Source organism: Schistocerca piceifrons, chromosome 6, assembly GCF_021461385.2.
Source record: "Schistocerca piceifrons isolate TAMUIC-IGC-003096 chromosome 6, iqSchPice1.1, whole genome shotgun sequence".
Classification (NCBI taxonomy): domain Eukaryota; kingdom Metazoa; phylum Arthropoda; class Insecta; order Orthoptera; family Acrididae; genus Schistocerca; species Schistocerca piceifrons.
In genome coordinates this window covers 171,538,843-171,561,052 of record NC_060143.1, presented here as the reverse complement: position 1 = coordinate 171,561,052, position 22,210 = coordinate 171,538,843, and the positions used below count along the sequence as shown (strand labels likewise).

Sequence of the window (22,210 nt, the reverse complement as noted above, 5' to 3'; positions counted from 1 at the left end):
GCAGAGGGAAAAGAGTGCTAAGGCTCGTGCCGTGAAAAAAAAACCTCTGCGACAGTGGGATGGGTAGTAAGAGCAGTAGTGGCCTACTAGCTGCGATAGTTCATGCAAGGTTGCGTTTGTTAGTATGGGTATCATGCATCATTGCCGTGGGAAGCGATGGCGATGTATCCGAGTTTGCTGAGCCACTGCATTCCTGGAACAATCAAGATCGTTATATAGTAGTGGGAGATCGGCCATAGATCATCTCACTGTGTGGAGGGTTGGAGTATGTCTGCATGTAGTATACGGTGTACGGCTTCCCTGCGTGGTGCCAGTTATTCGGAAAGTGTGTTCCAACTGGATATCCAGTAATGGCGTCTGATTAACAGGGGCTCACTTGTACCGTTGTGTTTGCGTGTACTTGGCCATAGATGTTAGGTCCTTACAAGTTTGTCTTTTGGTCTTTTATGTTTACATCCATGGTTGTGGTCGTAGTAACCCAGATTCAGAATAAACGGGTTCTGCGAATGTCTGGAGTTTCTGTATAGTCTTTTGGTGAGTTTGTGGATTACTTCCGTGAGAGTCTCATTCCCGGTGAAGGTCCGCGATGTGTGTGTATCGTGGAGCATTGCTTATGATGACCTCTTAAGATCAAGGTTGGCCTTTTATATTAGACATTTTCAGCCAAATATCCCATCAATCTGAGTGTAAGGCAGTGGAAATCCCACTTGGGAATGTTTGCGAGTGGATTTCCAGGACAGCATTCGCCTGACTAACTACGCAGTGCACCCCTTTAAGTAACCAATGGTTTGTCTGGTGAGCTTACACTCGGCGCTGTGGGTCATGCTTTAGCTGGGTTTTGAACTTTGAGTAGACTGTAGTGTAGATGTTTCGCCTGTCGGTGGACAGTAGTCAGCTGTACTGGTTGCATGCTGTGTGGGTGTAAACCAGGCGATGCTGTGGTGGCAGGACGAGATCCAGCAGGAGGCGGAGCGCGAACAGCGGGAGGAGGCGCTGCCCATCGGGCAGGAGATGTGGTTCGAGCACAGCAGTCCGCGCGACGACACAGCCGAGGTCAACTCGCAGTTCCTGCGCAACCTCATTCTGAGCCAGCTGTACAGCGACGAACAGCAGCGCCAGCGCGCCGCCGCCGCCGCCTCCCTCTACCCGCACGCGCAGCCGCCTCAGCTCTACCTGCACCCACAGGTACTCTACCTCTACTCTACCTCCACTCTTCCCCACACTCTATTTCTCATTTCCCATAACCTCCACCTACTATCTCCCTCTATCGGCTCATTACCTCACATTCTATACCCACTAACGTCTCACACTCTGTGTACCTCTCTCCCTCCATCACTCACACCCACTCACTCACTCACACACACACACACACACACACACACACACACACACACACAAACAAACAAACAAACATCAGCTTGCCACCAATGTACACACAAACACAGTCTCTTACCTTCACAGTGTTTGTGCAGTCAAATATAACACACTATGTACTACCAAGTGACACACATTACACTCACTTTCTCCCTCATCACTCAATGTCTCACATCTTCCACTCAGTCTCTCTCTTTTCAGGTTCAGTCTCTCTCTCTGTCCTTCTCTCTCTTTGTCTCAAAAAATAATAACCCATAACCAATTTCAAGAAGCTTTCATTCTCTTGCCAAAGAATAAAAAATATTCCAAACATTGCATTTTGAACCCACTTAGGCTCAAATTGAGTATTTTGCAGCGAATTTGTCACAGATCATATGAACATTCTACTTGGCTGCTGATGCGTTTTCCGGGTTGTATAGTCGTGATCCATGAAAATTTTCCCTTCCTGATGTTTCGTCCAGAGCTGCGCTGGACATATTCAGCAGTGCTCTCTTTCTGCTGACTAGCCGACTAAAAGATCAGACGCCGGAAAGCAACATAAATACCGTGAAAAAAGGGAATGATAGAAGTTTACATATGGTAATCCTTCTCAGAGATAAGAATAAACAATCGATTGTCGTCTGAGAATGATAAAACACTTAACAGTTAAGTTTAATCTGTGACAAGTCTTGTCTGCCGATCACGTGTAAACTTGTAGCACGTTCTTGTTGCGGCGTTTAAGCCATTCTTCGACGTACGACCCATCGATCGGCAAGACCCACTGGACCCATGAGCACCTCTGAAAATGAAACTTTCTGGCAGATTAAAAGTGTGTGCCGGACCGAGACTCAAACTCGGGATCTTTGCCTTTCGCAGGAGAGTTTCTGTAAAGTTTGGAATGTAGGAGGCGAGGTACTGGCGGAAGTAAAGCTGAGAGGACAGAGCGTAAGTCGTGCTTAGGTAGCTCATTTGGTAGAACACTTGCCCGCGAAAGGCAAAGGTCCCGAGTTCAAGTCTCGGTCCGGCACACAGTTTTAATCTGCCAGAAAGTTTCATATCAGCGCACACTCCGCTGCAGAGTGAAAATCTCATTCTGGAAACCTCTGAAAATGTCCAGCTCCGGGTTGGTCGAACCGTTAGAAACGGGAAGATTTCTTGAACCATCACCATAGAACCCGGACGACACATCCAGAGCTAAGGTGTCGAGTCGTGAAAGTTTCATTGTATTATTCTGTCTTGGCATCCGCTGCAGGCCGCGCAGAGTGCAAAGTACCCAGATCTCGGTGTGTGTGTGGGCAGGTGCAGCAACAGGTGCCGTACGGCTTGCCGCTGCTGCCCGAGCACGAGGAGCGCCTGCTGGCGGACGACGCGGCAGCCTGGGAGTACACGTCGAGCGCGCGCCAGCTACCCTACCCGTACGGCACCGAGGAGGACGCGGCGCCCGCCGCCTACGACGAGGACGTCGTCGAACTGAAGTCTCTGGTGAAGAAGGCGCGCCAGCACGCCGCCTCCGCTTCCCTCGCTACGCAGAAGCGGCCAGAGTTCGCGACAGAGCTGGGCCCCTGGTTCGAGGGCGGCATGCGCTTCTCTGACAGGAAAGCGCCTGCCGGCGACGAGAGCCAGGCCGCCGCCACCACGAGCACCTCCACACCTGCGCCAGACACCACGACGACGACGTCGACGACGACGGCGCGCCCCGCCTTTGACGACAAGCGGCGCGGCATGAAGGAGGTGGCCATGCCGAGGCCGGCCACCCCCGTGCGGCGGCCCACTGGGACGCGGAGCGGCAGCGGTTCGCACACGTCCGTCTACGACACCATCAGGCATCTGCTCAGCATGGAGGCCACGCTGCAGGAGAAGGTCAGTGTCGAAACTCACAATACAGCGTATGCTGAAAATCACTACATCAAGACTAGTTGTCAGAGGAGTCACGAAGTGTCATCACCACTTACGTGTTTGTAGATCCAATGGCTCTATGGCAGGAGTTACGTTGTTTCTGATTCGACAGGGATATAGTCTTTCGCCCCTACTGTTCAATCTATACATCGAAGAAGCAATGACAGAAATCAAAGAACGGTTCAAGAATGAGAATAAAATTCAGGGTGAAAGGATATCAATGATACGATTCACTGATGACGTTGCTATTCTAAGTGAAAGTGAAGTACAATTATGCGATGTGTTGAATGGAATGAACAGTCTAATGAGCTGTGCCCCAGGGAAGTGTGGGAGGTCCGCTGTTGTTTTCTATCTACATAAATGATCTTTTGGATAGGGTGGATAGCAATGTGCGGCTGTTTGCTGATGATGTTGTGGTGTACGGGAAGGTGTCGTCGCTGAGAGACTGTACGAGGACACAAGATGACTTGGACAGAATTGTGATTGGTGTACAGAATGTCAGCTAACTCTAAATATAGCTAAATATAAATTAATGCAGATGAATAGGAAAAAGAATCCTGTAATGTTTGAATTCTCCATTAGTAGTGTAGCGCTTGACACAGTCGCGTCGATTAAGTATTTGCGCGTAACATTGCAGAGCGATATGAAGTGGGACAAGCATGTAATGGTAGTTGTGGGGAAGGCGGATAGTCGTCTTCGGTTCATTGGTAGAATTTTGGAAAGATGTGATTCATCTGTAAAGGAGACCGCTTATAAAACACTAATACGACCTATTCTTGAGTACTGCTCGAGCGTTTGGGATCCCTATCAGGTCGGATTGAGGGAGGACATTGAAGCAATTCAGAGGCGGGCTGCTAGATTTGTTGCTGGTAGGTTTGATCATCACGCGAATATTACGAAAATGCTTCAGGAACGTGGGTGGGAATCTCTAGAGGAAAGGAGGCGTTCTTTTCGTGAATCGCTACTGAGGAAATTTAGAGAACCAGCATTTGAGGCTGACTGCAGTACAATTTTACTGCCGCCAACTTACATTTCGCGGAAAGACCACAAAGCTAAGATAAGAGAGATTAGGGCTCGTACAGAGGCATATAGGCAGTCATTTTTCCCTCGTTCTGTTTGGGAGTGGAACAGGCAGAGAAGATGTTAGTTGTAGTACGAGGTACCCTCCGTCACGCACCGTATGGTAGATTGCGGAGTATGTATGTAGATGTAGATGTAAAGTATAGAATATGGATTGAGAATGAATCAAACAAAGAAGAAAGTAATGAAAAGTAGCAGAAATGAGAACAGCGAGAAAACATCAGGAGTTATGGTAACGAAGTAGATGAAGTTAAGGAATTCTGCTACATAGGCAGCAAAATAACCCATTATGGACAGTGAAAGAAGGACGTAAAGAACAGACTAGCACTGGCAAAAGGGCATTCCTGGCCAAGAGAAATCTATCAGTATCAAACATAGGCCTTAATTTGAGAAAGAAATTTCTGAGAATGTACGTGTAGAGCAGAGCATTATATGGTAATGAAACATGGACTGTGGGAAAACTGGAACAGGAGAGAAGTGAAGCATTTGATATGTGATGCTACAGACGAATGTCGAAAACCCGGTCGACTGATAAGTTAAGGAATGAGGAGGTTCTCCGCAGAATCGGAGAGGAAAACACTGACAAACGGAAGTGCAGTATGATAGGGCATGTGTTAAGACATCATGGAATAACTTCCATGGTACAAGAAGGAACTGTAGAGGGCACAAACTGTAGAGGAAGATAGATATAGGGATATGACCAGCAGATAATTAAGGACATAGGTTGTAAGTGCTACTCTGAGATGAGAAGTTCGCTGTGCAAAGTATATCAGACCCTAGCAGCTTCCTCGAGTGTTAAACACTGTAATAGGAGCAAAAGGCTATCTTGCACTTTGTTAGCCATTTGGGCTGAACAGCAGTGGGCGTCTTCTCCGCTTTATAGTCTTTTGAGACGTTCTTTATAAAATACAGTATCCTCTGCTTTTAAGCTGGGTCATTATTCAGCGTCTGAGCCCACCTGCAAATATGTTTCCCAGGACACCTTAATCTGCTGACGTGAAATGGGTGCAAGTTAATACGATCTCAGAAATGCAAGCGTAATGTTGAAGTAGAAAACAATTGAGTAGTTACATTAGGTGGCACTTCAGAATATTTTAGATAGTATGGAGCCCATTTTTCTCTTTTTTCTCATCTAAGTTAATTTTCATCCAAGTGATTTTTCATATTTTTATATGTACTAATGGAATGATCCTATAAGTGTTTAAAGTAAACTAAGATGTTTCAGAATGAATAAAAAGGACGTGTAGCGTACCGTAGAGTTTTCAACGTCTCCAGGAATTAAGTTGAAATATCAAAGGTGGAACATCACGAAAGGTAAGTGGCAATAAAAAAGACTACATGACAGGTACGTGTTCCACAGCTGCTTGGTTGAAGAGGCAGTGATAAAAGTGAAAATTACGCCCAGAAGAAAAGTGGAACTACAGCTGATGACAGTATCTACCTCTCGCTCTCTCTCTCTCTCTCTTTCGTCGCTTTTCGGGAATGCTTGACCCGAAGCTGAATAGCAATAATGGTCTGCAAAAGCTCTAGCGTAGGTAAATACTACTAAAGATGAATGGAGAAGAAAATTAATTATACAGAGAATGTGGCCGTCAAATTAAAGAAAAGCTTTCTACGCTATAAATTGTGCAAATATTTGGAAAACCAAAAATGATGAATTTGCCGAAAAAAGGGGCCGGAAGGACCTTTGAAATGGAATATTATATGTGAAATAACATCCGTCACTCTTGTAACTTCCTGTCATTTAGAGAAAATGTAATGAATGATGTGTAGCAGCCTGTGTAAGGAGCGTTATGGATTTTTTTGACTCTAAAAAGACTCATTTCCCTCAAACCCCATGTGTTGACATCAGATTGACTGCGCTAGTGTGGTGTTCTCGGCAACCATTGCTTGTTTTTTTTTGTTTTTTTGCTTTTTTTTTTAATGTGAGTTCAAAAGCTGCAGTGAGTAAAAGATATTACGCTCTGTTATACAAGAAATGAATTAAGTTCTCTAGCAGCAAACAGGTTATATTGAGTTCCCAAAACTCTAGAAAAGTAAAAAAAAGGTAACTGCACTTGAAAAGTAGGTAAATATTCCACAAATTATCAGGAGATTAAATAAATGTAATAACTCTTCCACAACAACTAAAGAATCAATAAGGACATGGTTACCGCTATATTCCAAATATTTTTGTAACAACGAAGTGTCCTTTGTAAGTGCTGGGTCAAAGGTACCCACTGAATGTCAACCAATTTGTGGAAAACAGCTTCCTATTATTCTGTAGTTTTTGCTGCGTTGTATTTGTAAATCTTTTCGGAGAACCCTAGCTGACGTGGGACGATTTTCATGATGATATCACTTTAGCTACAGCTGTTAAAATTAAGTCGGTTGCTCAAGGATATTTTCTGTTTAATTTGGTGTTGGGGAGCAGTTATCTCTGGAGATTCGTTACGGAGTAATTGCATTTCGTTTCATTTCATAGCCCCGTTTATGAGTATCCTTCTATCAGTGTCACACTGAAAATAGCTGCAGAAAAGTGAAAATATCGACGGTAAGCGCTTTGTATCTTGTTTGGAAACAAACCTCTTCTCTTCAGTCGTGGCACGTACTGTTGACAATAGTAATGCCCATTCGACCCTTCGTCCTCGGACTTCCATTCTGTATTGCTCGGTTCTTATTTCGGGTTTATATTAGTGGTAGTATTACTTGTAAGTTATCAGTGACACGCAGAAGTGTGGACAGGTTTACTGATTAGGACTTGGTCTACTGCATTCCGTGTGTGAGTTGACTGAAAAATAAAAAAAATAAAAATAAAAAATAAAAAAAAGAATGTCGGGTCTGTACCACATTGTGTTGTGTGTAACAGTAATCAATTATTCAACGTTTTGCGTTGTGTGTTTTGCTGGTGGCGTATTACAGCATTTTTACCTCTGTGGAGGTACTTTCAGAAAAACGAAGGCGACTGGATTCAAAATGGTTCAAATGGCTCTGAGCACTATGGGACTTAACATCTCAGGTCATCAGTCCCTTAGAACTTAGAACTACTTAAACCTAACTAACCCAAGGACATCACGCACATCCATGCCCGATGCAGGATTCGAACCTGTGACCGTAGTCGTCGGGCGGTTCCAGACTGAAGCGCCTAGAACCGATCGGCCACCAGCGGCCGGCAGGCAACTGGGGTATCACTAAATCAACTGTAATTACACTATTATTCTCTAGTGAAACAAAACAAGCGCCGACCCAATCAGAAGCAAAAGAACCCCATGGAGGAAATAAACCCGCACTCGAGGATAATATGTTCCATGCAGGTAGCACTGCAGGACCAAAGCTGTCTGAGCGCACACCAGAAAAGGCAGTCACCATATTTCCTAGAGTCTAAAACGATTATTCTTTGTTCTTCAGTCTCAGCTGCACATCTTTCTTAATTACATGATACGTTTCGATCTTTCTTGACCATATTCAGGTCTCCGCAGATGCGTCTGCAATACGCCGTGACTGTTTCAGAACCCAGTATCAGGGTACGGATCTCAGATGGGAGGTGCTGGCACGTGCACGACAGGTTGCTGTTGTAAGCACGTAGATCTGACGATGGTTGACAGAGATCGAAACATTTCATTCATTTTAAAAATGTCCAAATTACACTAAAGAATACATGAGAATTGTTTCAAATATTTATAAAATATGTAGTTACTATAATGAATAATAACAGTAATAATATGTAAAGTGACTCAAAAAAGACGCATTACCAAAAAATTATATACATAATATAGTAACGAAATTTCGGGAATACGTTTCTCTTGGTACCATATTTAAGTGACTGTCACTGCAAGATCACAGGTTAATGTATACGCGACATAAGCCATTGCATGTGTAAAATGCTGTTACATTGAAAACAGGTGTAACCGAGAGACTGTTGAATCCAAGAATGCAAACGTGTAAGCAATTTGTTGTACAGGTGCCAGATGCCAGTTTGTGTGTTGGAGTTCCAACCGTGTTGCACTTGGCCGGTTAATATGGGGTCGATTAATGCTGATTGTTGATGACGCTGGAGTTGTCGTCCGACGATGTCCCATAAGTGCTTCACTAAAAGATATCTGGAGATGGAGCACACGAAGGCAACATGTCGGCACACTGTAGAGCATGTTGGGGTACAACAGCGGCATGTAGGTGAGCATTAGCTCGTTAGAAAACACCCCCTGGAATGCTATTCACGAATGGCAGCACAACAGGAAGAATAACAAAACTGACGTACAAATTTGCAGTCAGAGTGTGTGAGACAACGAGAGTGCTGTTAGCTGTTACTGTCATACGAAAGACCATAACTCCACGTGAAGGTCCAGTGCATCTAGAAGGCAGACACGTTGGATGCAGGGTCTCAACTGGCCTCCTTCTAACCAACACACGGCCGCCACTGGCACAGAGGGGGAGCCAGCTTTCATTAGGAAGGAAACCATACCTTCACTCAGCCCCCCAATGAGCTCTCGCTTGACACCACTGAAGCCGCAAATGGCGGTAGTTTGGGGTCAGCATCTGGCTCGGAGCTGTCCTTGAAGTAAGCTATTTGTAAAACTTCATTGTATCACTGTGCTGCCAACCGCTGCTCAAACCGCTGCTGCAGATGGAGTACGATGCGCCAGAGAAATGCCGAACACGATTATCTTTCCCTCATGGAAGAGCCGTTTGGCCGTCCGGAACCTGGTCACCTTGTGACCGTACATTCTCGCGACCATCGCTGATAGCAATCACTTATACTGGCTACGTTCCTGCCAAGTCTTTCTGCAATATCGCAGAAGGAACATGCGGCTTCTCGTTGCCCTATTACACAACTTCGTTCAAACGCAGTGATGTGCTGATAATGGCGTCTTTGTCGCCTAAGGTATCCTTGATTAACATCAACTCACTATGTCCATTCTCAAAGGCATTAACACTCACGTCCGTACAGTATTTCCTAAGGCAAACCTGTTTCGCAACATCGTAGTGGTGCTACTGGCGCCACTCTTATGCGACTGGCGCGAAATTTGTATAGATATCATATTTCAGACGTAGAAACACGCCTAATGAATTTGGCTTATGTCGCACAGCTCCTTCTTGGTTTTGCGATTTTCTAGTTCCTTCTCTAGATTGTCGCACAGATGACAAAATGGTAGATATCGAAATAGACGACAGAGGGATAGAGAAACAATTAACATCGCTCAAAAGAGGAAAGGCCGCTGGGCCTGATGGGATACCAGTTCGATTTTACACAGAGTACGCGAAGGAACATGCCCCCTTCTTGCAGCGGTGTACCGTAGGTCTCTAGAAGAGCGTAGCGTTCCAAAGGATTGGAAAAGGGCACAGATCATCCCCGTTTTCAAGAAGGGACGTCGAATAGATGTGCAGAACTATAGACCTATATCTCTAACGTCGATCAGTTGTAGAATTTTGGAACACGTATTATGTTCGAGTATAATGACTTTTCTGGAGACTAGAAATCTATTCTGTAGGAATCAGCATGGGTTTCAAAAAGACGGTCGTGTGAAACCCAGCTCGCGCTATTCGTCCACGAGACTCAGAGGGCCATAGACACGGGTTCACAGGTAGATGCCGTGTTTATTGACTTCCGCAAGGCGTTCGATACAGTTCCCCACAGTCGTTTAATGAACAAAGTAAGAGCATATGGACTATCATACCAATTGTGTGATTGGATTGAAGAGTTCCTAGATAACAGAACGCAGCATGTCATTCTCAATGGAGAGAAGTCTTCCGAAGTAAGAGTGATTTCAAGTGTGCCGCAGGGGAGTGTCGTAGGACCGTTGCTATTCACAATATACATAAATGACCTTGTGGATGACATCGGAAGTTCACTGAGGCTTTTTTGCAGATGATGCTGTGGTGTATCGAGAGGTTGTAACAATGGAAAATTGTACTGAAATGCAGGAGAATCTGCAGCGAATTGACGCATGGTGCAGGGAATGGCAATTGAATCTCAATGTAGACAAGTGTAATGTGCTGCGAATAGATAGAAAGATAGATGCCTTATCATTTAGCTACAAAAGAGCAGGTCAGCAACTGGAAGCAGTTGATTCCATAAATTATCTGGGAGTACGCATTAGGAGTGATTTAAAATGGAATGATCATATAAAGTCGATCGTCGGTAAAGTGGATGCCAGACTGAGATTCATTGGAAGAATCCTAAGGAAATGCAATCCGAAAAGAAAGAAAGTATGTTGCAGAACACTTGTTCGCCCACTGCTTAAATGTTGCTCACCAGTGTGGGATCCGTACCAGATAGGGTTGATAGAAGAGATGGAGAAGATCCAACGGAGAGCAGCGCGCTTTGTTACAGGATCATTTAATAATAGCGAAAGCGTTACTGAGATGATAGATAAACTCCAGTGGAAGACTTTGCAGGAGAGACGCTCAGTAGCTCGGTACGGGCTTCTGATGAAGTTTCGAGAACATACCTTCACCGAAGAGTCAAGCAGTATATTGCTCCCTCCTACGTATGTCTCGCGAAGAGACCATGAGGATAAAATCAGAGAGATTAGAGCCCACATAGAACCATACCGACAAATCTTCTTTCCACAAACAATACGAGACTAGAATATAAGGGAGAACCGATAGAGGTACTCAGGGTACCCTCCGCCACACACCGTCAGGTGGCCTGCGGAGTATGGATGTAGATGTATTCTGTTAGTTTATAGTTCTTTCTCTCGTGACGGATATCACGGCTATAGTCTCTAGAATTTAATGTGGTGTTCCGAGTGATAGCAGCTAGTATCTCTGGGATTAGAAGCTTTTGACAGCACACCTCGGAGGCGCCTGCCGATCTGGAGAGCAGGGGGAGGCAGACCGCTGGGAGACGGCCCCTGCACATCCTCTGGCTGATGAGCCCGGCCCCTAATGGAAGACTGCCTACGCGCTCCTATTACGCGATCTAATAAAGCGGACAATATCGTGCCAATATTCCCCTCCTGAGACCTGAACGCCCTCGTGTGGGAGGCCGCCACTGGATTACCGAGAGCTAACAGGCAGCGTACCGAAACCTGCGCTGAGGGAAGTGGGGACCATACGCTAATCGCGCGACTCAAAACTAATACCCGTATTTAAAAGTAGAACTCTGTTTCTAAATAACAGCCAGCTTCGATTACATAATAAGTTATTGGTTAATGGTTTGGTCTGAGAGTGCCACATCCAAGTCTGTGGAAAGGGCCTGAAAGTGCGTGTAGACATATACGCACACATGAGCTATTGTTTTACTACCCGTTTTAATGTACGTGCAGTGGTTGTCTGTGTTATCATTGCCAATTTTCCAAAAGCCTAATACGTCTCCGTAAGCATTTTGTACCAAGAAGGTTGTTCACGAGGAATGACTTTATTCCCACTAAGCATGCAGTTTACATCAGTCATGTAGAAAACAGATTCAAACGTCCGACTACTTTACAACTGAGTTAATGTATTAAATATTTGACGTTAAGCATGCAAGCAAGGAAAAGTTTAGAAAAGTTTTGAATTATGCTTAACGTTTTACGGAAGTCGTTACGTGCGCTCATTATGAAACACTGGATAAATATGGTCTGGTAACCTACTCTGCAGTATGTTTCGTACAAGGATGTAAACCGAGGTGACCAAAGTCATGGGATACCGCCCAATATCGTGTCGGATCCCTTTTCACCCGGTGTAGCGCAGCAGCCTGACCTGGCAAGAAATCAACAAGATCTCTGCAGAAATATTGACCGACAGTGCCTCTATAGCCGTCCATAACTGCGAAAGTGTCACTGGTGCAGCATTTTGTGCACGAACTGGCCTCTCGATTATGTCCAATAAATGTTTGATGGCATTCGTATCGGGCGATCTGGGTGGTTAAATCATTCTCTCGAGCTGTCCAGAATGTTATTCAAACCAGTATGTACTATTATGTCCCAGTGACATAGCGTATTGTCATCCACAAAATTTCCATCGCTATTTGTGAACATGAAATTAGTGAATGGCTGAAAATGGCTTCCAAGTAGCCAAACAGTACCGTTTCCACTCAATTACCGGTGCAGTTGGACCAGAGAACCACACCATCGTGCAGACACCACCACCTTGCACAGTGCCTTCTTGACAACAAGCGTCCATAGCGTCGTGAGATCTACGCCACGCTCGAACCCACCATCAGCTCTTACCTACTGAAACCGGGACTAATGTGACCAGACCACGGTTTTCCAGTCTTCTAGAACCCAACCACAGTCTCAAAATTTTACAGGTACCAGAGGATTATGGACGAGATTCAGAAAAGTTCTGTCGTATACTTCATTTGTTACGACACTAGTTCTTCAAGTCAGCATTAATTGCCATTCTTAGTTTTAGAACGGTCGACAGAAGTTATCACATTCTCATAATCCTGAATTAATTTATTCATACTGCAGACCAAGTAAGAGCAGAAACACGATGAAACAGTCACTCTTTGATTCGAATTAACTTTCCTATTTCGTGCTAGGATACAGCAACTACAATGGAAAGGTATAACCTTTATTTGTCTATATCGCGAGTTGTAGAATGGTGTGATCGGTTTCCATTGTCCTACTGGCATTCATCTTCAGCTCATAGAATATCGTTGCAGAGCGTAACACGTCACATGAGGTACATTCATGTACTGTGTCTTAAAATACTGCAGTATTATGACCCAATAATTCAAAGTAATTCATGTGATGTGTTACACTCTGTAAAAACAGTTTATGATCCGAAGATAATAGATGGCACAATAGAAACCGGTCATATCATTTATAAACTCGCGATCTAGACAGATACGCCGGCCGCAGTGGCCGAGCGGTTCTAGCCACTTCAGTCCTGAACCACGCGACTGCTACGGTCGCAGATTCGAAGCCTGTCTCGGGCATGGATGTGTGTGATGTCCTTAAGTTAGTTAGGTTTAAGTAGTTCTAAGTTTACGGGACTGATGACCTCAGATGTTAAGTCCCATAGTACGTAGAACCATTTGAACCATTTGAATCTACACAGATAAAGGTTATATCAAAAATTAAGATTCGAATTCTACATTCTTGACTCTGCCAGGCCTTATATAATGAAAAATGCTTCACTAAAACTGGATATGAAAGTATCGTTTAATTACAGTGTTTTGTTGTAATTAAGTAACTACAGAACTGAACAAATGAATAGTTGCGAAACTGCAATGCAGTAACACTTAATTAACTTTTAAATTATGTTTGTGTGGAATGAGATGAAATAAAATTATTAAGTTTTTTTGACAGTTGTAACAGCAACGTGGTTCTGATGCTAACCAGGTAAAGAGAAAGTTACCGCCCGCCATCAATGTGGAGCACGTGTTGGTCTCACCGCGGGCTACTAGACTGAGCCACACACAACTGATTTCATCAAAGTGTAAGGGCCTGAAGATGGCGTTGACGCAACGTCGAAACTAGCAGCGAAGTAAATACAAAATCTTAAATACAGCTGGAGGAATTTCATTTTTAATTAAAAAAAATAGAGAAAGTAGGACAGTGGCTAGGACAGGTTAAATATGGAAGAGTCCGTATGAACTTCACAGAAATTTGCAATAAAATTTAATATTGCTACCGGAATTTTCTCACGCTTCCATCTGGATAGTTGCGTCGAAATTCTGCGACGTTTCTATGAGTTTCTATGAAAGTTGAAACGTCGCGGAATTTCAACGCTGTCAGCCGGATGGAAGGCCGAGTTGAAAGTATACATTCACATACAAATTGAACAGTGATAGAGCTAAATGCGGCACTCACTCATAACCACTGATGGCGGTTTTCCCGGTGAAACTCGGTGTCTTTTTCCATAGTGTTTAATTCTTTGGCCAATGGTCAGTGAGAATTGAAACTGCGAGATGGATGTCAATAACACATTTATCGCTGCAGTCGCAAGAAGCAACGTGTGGTAGCATCATTCTAAAAACATGAATACTTAAACTTATACACCCTTTATGTATAGACAAACAAAGATGTCATGCTACGAAAAGAAATGAGACCTCAGCCATTACTCCTCGCTGGTCAGCGGGGCTAAGTTCGAATCGGAACTCATCGATGGGGACAATCTTACTCCAATTACACTCCAGGCCGGACGTATCTGGAGATACTCCGTACAGCAGTGGAATACTAACCTCCCTGAAGCCCGCCACGCGGTCCGAAACCAGCAGTGATGGTCTTTGATACCATTTCTCATCGCAGCAGTGCCTCTTTGGTCGTCATCCGTGGCACCCTCAAAGCACGTCTTCGTTCTTGATAAACTCTACCTTGGCCAGAAACGTCCCCGGGTCTCTCCCCATGCGAGAGTGTGCAGCGTTATGGCTAGGACCCTCCAAACATCTCGTGATTTTGACGATATAACGCGCCAGTTGGACAGAAATTGGTACGATATCCTTCAGGAGGACGTCCAACAGCTTTGTCAGTCAGTGTCACGTCTTTGGCTTACTCAATTTGTGAAGCTCTTTCTCTTGAACAACTCATCCAATTTTTCTGGAATAGCAATTATTTGTCTCTACATGTATATCACATCTTCCGATTTACGTCTCATTCACATAATTTCTGGTGTATCTTTCTTTTTCTTTTTTTCCTTCTTCATCTTAGAGTGTAATTGAAAAACAGGGTGTGCCGGTAGGAATGGTTAATATTCAGGGTTATGACAGGAACGATCATTCCAAGACAACGCAGTTTTCATGAGCTCTAAAATGCGTAACTTAAGAGCTATGAGCACATCTTCATCTTCAATACTGCGAAATTAATCTGTTCACCTGCAAGCTTTTGCCTTCCATGTTTTGGGAAGAGACAGTATCGACCAAAATAAGAAACCTGGTCTACTGAGCGTGGAATACTAAAATGTGTACCTTAAGAACGGTACGGGCTTAAACAGTAGAAGAAATGTGTTTCATGCACTTTACTGGCCATGTTTATTGTACTTTTCTTCTCTTCTTTACAGTACCCAAAATAAAGAAGTTCTAGTAGCTCCTTTAGAGCCCATGGTTACGAGAATTTTTGCTTCGAATGGTCGTTTCTTTTGTATCCCTGAATATTGACTATTGCTCCTGGGACACTCTGCATAGAAGACATAAAACAGTTTTGGACTATTGAAAGTGGCGATTAAAGAGACAGCTTTCCAATTCTAGTGCGTTATTATTTTTATAGATGCAATGAAAATGGCGGAAGTTTCAAACTAACTAGTAGTGCTCAGTAAAGTACTTCGATGGGCGTTCAGTAAGTAACGCAACACTTTTTTTTTTTCTAGAAGCAAGTTGTTTTTCTTCAGAATTTCAATAAACTAATCCACGTGCTATTTCTAGCGGAGCCCATCCTTCATTGGGCCAAACAGGTGGAAAGTTGAAGGCACGAGATCTGGACTGTAGGGTGGATGAGAAAGAAGTGTCCATTAAAGTCTTGTGAGCTCCTCTCTGGCCTGCAGACTGTCACGGGGAAGGAGAAGTTAGTTTGTGTTTTTGTGACGAGGAACACTCTGAAGTCGTTTCTCCAATTTCCTTAGGGTAGCGCAATACACTTCAGAGATGGTCGCTGTACCAAGACGGAGAACATCAAACAGAACACCCCTTCAGAAAACCTAAAGTACGTCTCCATGACTTTACCAGTTTAGGATGCGGCTTTGAACTTTTTCTTCGGAGGTGAGGTATTGTGGCGCCACTCCATGGATTGCCGTTTTGTTTAGGGTTTGAACTGATGAACCCATGTTTTATCGCCTGTGACGATGTTCGACAAAAAGTTGTCACGTTCAGCCTCTTAACATGAAAACAATTCCTCATAGATGGTCCTTCGTTGCTCTTTATGATCTTCTGTTAGGCGGCTGGGAACCCAGCGGGCACACGCTTTTGAGTACCCCAACACGTGAATGAGTGTGTCAGCACTACCGTCAGAGACGTCCTGTTGTGTAGCAAGATGTTCGATTCTGAGCCATCTACCACCACGAATGAGAGTGTCCGCACGTTGCAACACTGTAGGCGGTACAACTATGTACGGCCGGCCGGCACGCGGGAGATTAAACAGGTTTGCGTGAACTTGTTACGATGATGACAGAAGCCCCTCCCAACGGCTCACCGTGTTTTTGTTCACTGCCAGGTCTACGTAGAGATTGTGCAAGCGCCTATGAGTATGTCTGATGCTCTCGTTTTCCTCCAAAGGAAACTCAGTCTTTGCTTTCTGCTTGGAACGCACCTCCGCTACAGATATCATTCTGAAGGCTACCTAACGCTCCGCTAGCTGTAGGAACATCATGAAGCTACAGGGACTGAAGCGGGAATGTTTCACAATGCATCACAAGAGATTCCGCATTTTTTCAACCAAAACAGGCCGAGAAAAGAATAAGTGTTGCATTACTTATTTCATGCACTTAATACACTACTGGCCATTAAAATTGCTACACCAAGAAAAAATGCAGATGATAAATGGGTATTCATTGGACAAATATATTATACTAGAACCGACATGTGATTACATTTTCACGCTATTTGGGTGCATAGATCCTGAGAAATCAGTACCCAGAACAACCACCTCCGGCCGTAATAACGGCCATGATACGCCTGGGCATTGAGTCAGAGCTTGGGTGGCGTGTACAGGTACAGCTGCCCATGCAGCTTCAACACGATACCACAGTTCATCAAGAGTAGTGACTGGTGTATTGTGACGAGCTTGTTGCTCGGCCACCATCGACCAGATGTTTTCAATTGGTGAGGGATCTGGAGAATGTGCTGGCCAGGGCAGCAGTCGAACATTTTCTGTATCCAGAAAGGCCCGTACAGGACCTGCAACATGCGGTCGTTCATTATCCTGTCGAAATGTACGGTTTCGCAGGGATCGAATAAGGGGTAGAGCCACGGGTCGTAACACATCTGAATTGTAACGTCCACTCTTCAAAGTGCCGTCAATGCGAACAAGAGGTGACCGAGACGAGTAGCCAATGGCAACCCATACTATCACGCCGGGTGATACGCCGGTATGGCGATGACGAATACACGCTTCCAATGTGCGTTCACCGCGATGTCGCCAAACACAGGTGCGACCATCATGATGCTGTAAACAGAACCTGGATTCATCCGAAAAAATGACGTTTTGTCATTCGTGCAGCCAGGCTCGTCGCTGAGTACACCATCGCAGGCGCTCTTGTCTGTGATGCAACGTCAGGGGTAACTGCAGCCATGGTCTCCGAGCTGATGGTCCATGCTTCTGCAAACCTCGTCGAACTCTTCGTGCAGATGGTTGTTGTCTTGCAAACGTCCCCGTCTGTTGACTCAGGGATAGAGACGTGGCTGCACGATCCGTTACAGCCATGCGGATAAGATGCCTGTCATCTCGACTTCTAGTGATACGAGGCCGTTGGGATCCAGCACGGCGTTCCGCATTACCCTCCTTAGCCCACTTATTCCATATTATGCTAACAGTCATTGGATCTCGACCAACGCGACCAGCAATGTCGTGATACGACAAACTGCAATCGCGGAAGTCAGAAACGTGATGGTACGCATTTCTCCTCCTTACACGAGATATCACAACAACGTTTCGCCAGGCAACGCCGGTCAACTGCTGTTTGTGTATGACAAATCGGTTGGAAACTTTCCTCATGTGAGCACGTTGTAGGTGTCGCCACCGGCGCCAACCTTGTGTGAAAGCTCTGAAAAACTAATCATTTACATATCACAGCAGCTTCTTCCTATCGATTACATTTCACGTCTGTAGCACGTCATCTTTGTGGCGTAGCAATTTTAATGGCCAGTAGTGTATGATAAAAGCAACAGCTTGGTATAAACTGTGCCATTCTTCAAATTTATTGATGCCATGAGAGGCAACTAGAAAAATTCAGTTTCTAGGTGCAGCTTGCAGTGTGCTGCGCTGTTTGATGTGTCCATCTGTACCCGTACACAGTCCACAGTCGCATTACGAGGGTCAGTGAAAGTATTCTACAAGTGGAACGTAACAGCTGTGTGGTGTTGACCTCCTACAGTGAACGCACTAGCCGCAGTGCGCCCCCTTCCCTCTCCCCCCTCTCCCGCCCCCTACGGCGGCAGGTGGCCGGCCAGCGGTGCTGCGTGGGCGTGCGCGAGTGTCGTGCTGTGCTGTGCCTGGCTGCCGCAATGCGGAACACCTCGCCGTGCGGGGGCGGACGCACGGCGTGGTCCTGACCTGACCACACCACCCCCTCCCGCCTGTGTCTGACCGCGCGTAGTCAACGCAGGACGCAGCGCACCGGTAGCTCACACCAGCTCAGCACACCACTAATCGCTATACAGTTGGCTATGCTGAGTTAAGTCGCAAAGGATTATAAAGGGTGAATCAGCTGCCGCTATCGATAGCATTTATGCAGCCTACAATGTCTTCAAAAACGACGCTTGAGATTTTCACAATGTCTCTCTCACTACATGCTCACTTTTAGCCATACAGAAAACATTTACAAGAACTTTCGGTATGAAATTTACTCTAGTTAGCAGGATAAGTATTCGCTGGAGACCTTGGTTATCGAGTTATTCAGGATAAAAGCGTTTGGATGTACGTTTGTCTTGAATAATTTGAAAACTGCGGACTCTAGCGAAAATATGAATTTCGGTCCGTTTTTGAGCATTAGAAAGCTCAATTAGCGGCCTCCGCCTTGCGGTAATAATTATCATTGCTGGTTTATCCTTCTTTAATGTATCTGTCTTTGGAAGGTTTCAACTGGGAGCTGTCCATCGAGTTCTGTTCTGAGAATCTTCCTTCGTCTGTTTGGATGTTCGTCTTTTTCTATCGTCATCGATCATTCTAATTCCCTTCTTGCGCCTTCCTCTGATTCCTTCGACTTTCCCTCTGTACTTCGTTGTTGCAGTATATGTTGCAATATATGAGGTGTATGCCGCAGACAAGATTTTTCTCCTCTTTCTGATCAATTCAGATAATTTTATTTTTCCCCTATTTTCTTCATAACATTCATTCCTAACTCTGTCAGTCCACTTGACCTTAAGCATTCTTGTCCACAGCCACTTTTAAATCTTTCTAAATATCTATCTTCTTTCTTTTTAACTGTCCTTGATTCTCTACTGTATAACACTACATTTGACAGATCTTTTCCTCAGATCTATTGCAATTGTTCCAAAAGTTAGTAACTGCTTCACACTTTCAAATGCTTTGTTTCCCGTAGATTTCCTCCTCCTTATTTCTACTGCACAGCTTCCGTTTGATGTCATTAAACTTTCCAGATACAGAAAGTATTTTACTTGTTCCATCATATTTTCGTCTAAGAAAATGTTAACTGGAAATTGCTACTTGCTTATTATCATCTCTTTTGTGTTTCCCCTGTTTATGTTCATTCCATACTCTTCGAGCCTTCTTGCAATATTATTCAACATATTTTGTAGGTCTTCTTCTGATTCCGCCGGTTCTGCTTCATCACTCCAATTACAGTGCTTCTTGCATCCTATATGGCCTTAGCTATTAGTTCTTCTCTATGTCGATGGTGGTTATAACTAAACTTTCGTTGCTTCAGAGGGCCCCCATGAATAATGGATGGTCTTAGGACTATAAAACTTTGTGGAAAAATTTGCAAAGTTACCACGTTTACTTTTCAGGTTGCTCAATGTGACGACCATCTTCATCCACGACAGCGTGTAACAGCACTACATATACCATTTCATAACAGTTTGTAACACTTTTCGAACAGTGGACCATGAAATGTTCAGCTGTCGTGGCTCAGTTCGTCTACTGCCCGAGCATCGCACACTGCGTCCAGCATTCTCAGCCATGGCGACAGTAACTTCTCAAACAATTTGTGGCACAATTGGCCGTCGGAATCTCCCAAGACCATTTCCCAGATCGTCAGTTAATTCGAACTTCTGAATCATGTTCTTCAACACTTGTGCGGAAAGACAACTTCCCCGTATTCCTTTAATTGAATGATTCTCGCGAAGACCAGCAGTGTTACTGCTGTTGTTTTCATTAAAAAAAATTACACGCAAATGCCTGCTCGCTTAGTCCAGATTCATGTTTACTCTCAGCAAATGTAGCACACACTGACGCTTGTTCATTCCTACGTCGCCTTACCACTACCGACACCTAACTGCATGTCATGGCACTAACACAACCAACACCGCAAATCCTGCGGCGCACAGTCTCAACATCATTCCCACATAGCTGCGTACCGATACGGTAAACCGTTTTCCGTCTGCACTAACTCAAGTAGTGAAAGCTAATTACAACCACACTATATGTTAAATAACTTCGGTGACAGCCAGAATCCTTGTCTTATAAGCCTTCCAATATTCATCTCTTCCGTCTCCTCACTCCTTGCTCCAGTTTCATTTCTTGCTTTGAATGCATCTCCTTCATTAGCCTCTTATCTTTCCATTTTATACCAACATTTAAAGATGTGTAAAGCCCATACTTTTGCGAGCACTGCTCTTGTTATGCGATGGTGCTGGTCATCAAAAGTATTGAAATCGGAGGTACTCACACTGCTCCTTTCACAGTCCACTAAAAGAAATCACGAGAATTAGTGATTTTGGAGACCTATGGTCCAATTCAAGATCGTTGCGACCCTCAAGGACGATTCAGTGTTGAAGCATCTCATTGATAAGAAGTACCCTTACCGTTTTTTACGGACAATAAGTCACTACCGACTGTAAAAGGAACCTTAATTTTTAAGCAATATTTTTAAAAATGAAGATTTTTGCCATTTTCATTATTAGATTGCCACAGTACAAAAAAAAAAATCTTAATCAGTAAAACCGGACTGACCTTTAAAATCCCTGAAAATCGTCGACTGAACATTTTTTTTTTCCTCTTCTTCTTCCTCTTCGTCGTCATCGTTGTCCTCTTCCTATATAAGACAGTCTTCACTGCCATTGAGAACGTTACTGATGATTCACTTCTTGAAAGATTTAACAATACTGTCTTCTCTCACACTAGACCACAACTATGTTTTCCACTGACACAATTTTTTGATTGTAGCTCGTTTTAAAGTTGCCTTCGGCGTGAATTCATGCTGAGTTTCATTTATCATCCACTTGTTACATTCCTGTCTCATACACAAACTAAATGGTTTATTCATCGAGACATCAAGAGCTTGCACAAAAATGGTTCAAATGGCTCTGAGCACTATGGGACTTAACTTCTGAGGTCATCAGTCTCCTAGAACTTAGAACTACTTAAACCTAACTAACCTAAGGACATCACACACATCCATGCCAAAGGCAGGATTCAAACCTGCGACCGTAGCGGTCGCGCGGTTCCACACTGTAGTACCTAGAACCGCTCGGCCACTCCGGCCGGCTCCAAAAGCTTTCAATTGTTACGTAAGTCATCCCGGAAAACAGCAAGCTCTATATTTCCCTGTCTCAATTGGTATTCCACAGAATTTTTCAAATGACTAGCACACACTCTGTTAATCCATAATTTCATACCAGCCTCGTCCATCCAACTCTTGTAATGTTCGTGAACAATAACTGACGGTATTTCAGAAAGTTTTTGCGTTGTTTTGCGCTTCAAGATGATCACTGGACTAAGTTTAGTACCGTCAGCACAACATGAAAGGATAACAGTATAGATCATTTCTTAATGTCCACTTGTTTTTATAGTTACACTTTTAGCACTTATCAAGGTACCAGTTCTGCTACACGCCACTTCAAATATCAGAGGATTTCGTCCATATTCATTACCGGACTTGTTCCACACTGGTTGCCTTCGGTATTGAACACCGGTAACAAAATGATGGGAGGAGGATATATTATTTTCATACTCTTGTGGTATTTACTGAGATATTTTAGTTTTGGTTCGCAGAAGTCTGCTAAGTCCCATTGAAGCACTAGCTTACGAGCGTTTATTTGAATCATTTTTATATCAGTTATAGTGCCATTTTGACGGTGTTCTTGAATCCATTTCAATACATCTTCTAGTTTTAGTCAGTTTTCATTCAGTTCTCTAACTAC

General features: G+C 44.2%; 1 protein-coding gene across 1 annotated transcript in view; it reads left to right on the top strand.

The window, feature by feature from the left end:
* Positions 1-22,210, top strand: part of LOC124803213 — a 41,279-nt gene that overhangs the window by 2,761 nt on the left and 16,308 nt on the right. The window contains exons 3-4 of the mRNA XM_047264394.1: positions 949-1,185; positions 2,653-3,213. Coding sequence (XP_047120350.1) covers positions 949-1,185; positions 2,653-3,213 — 798 coding nt within the window. The remainder of the gene's footprint in view (positions 1-948; positions 1,186-2,652; positions 3,214-22,210) is intronic.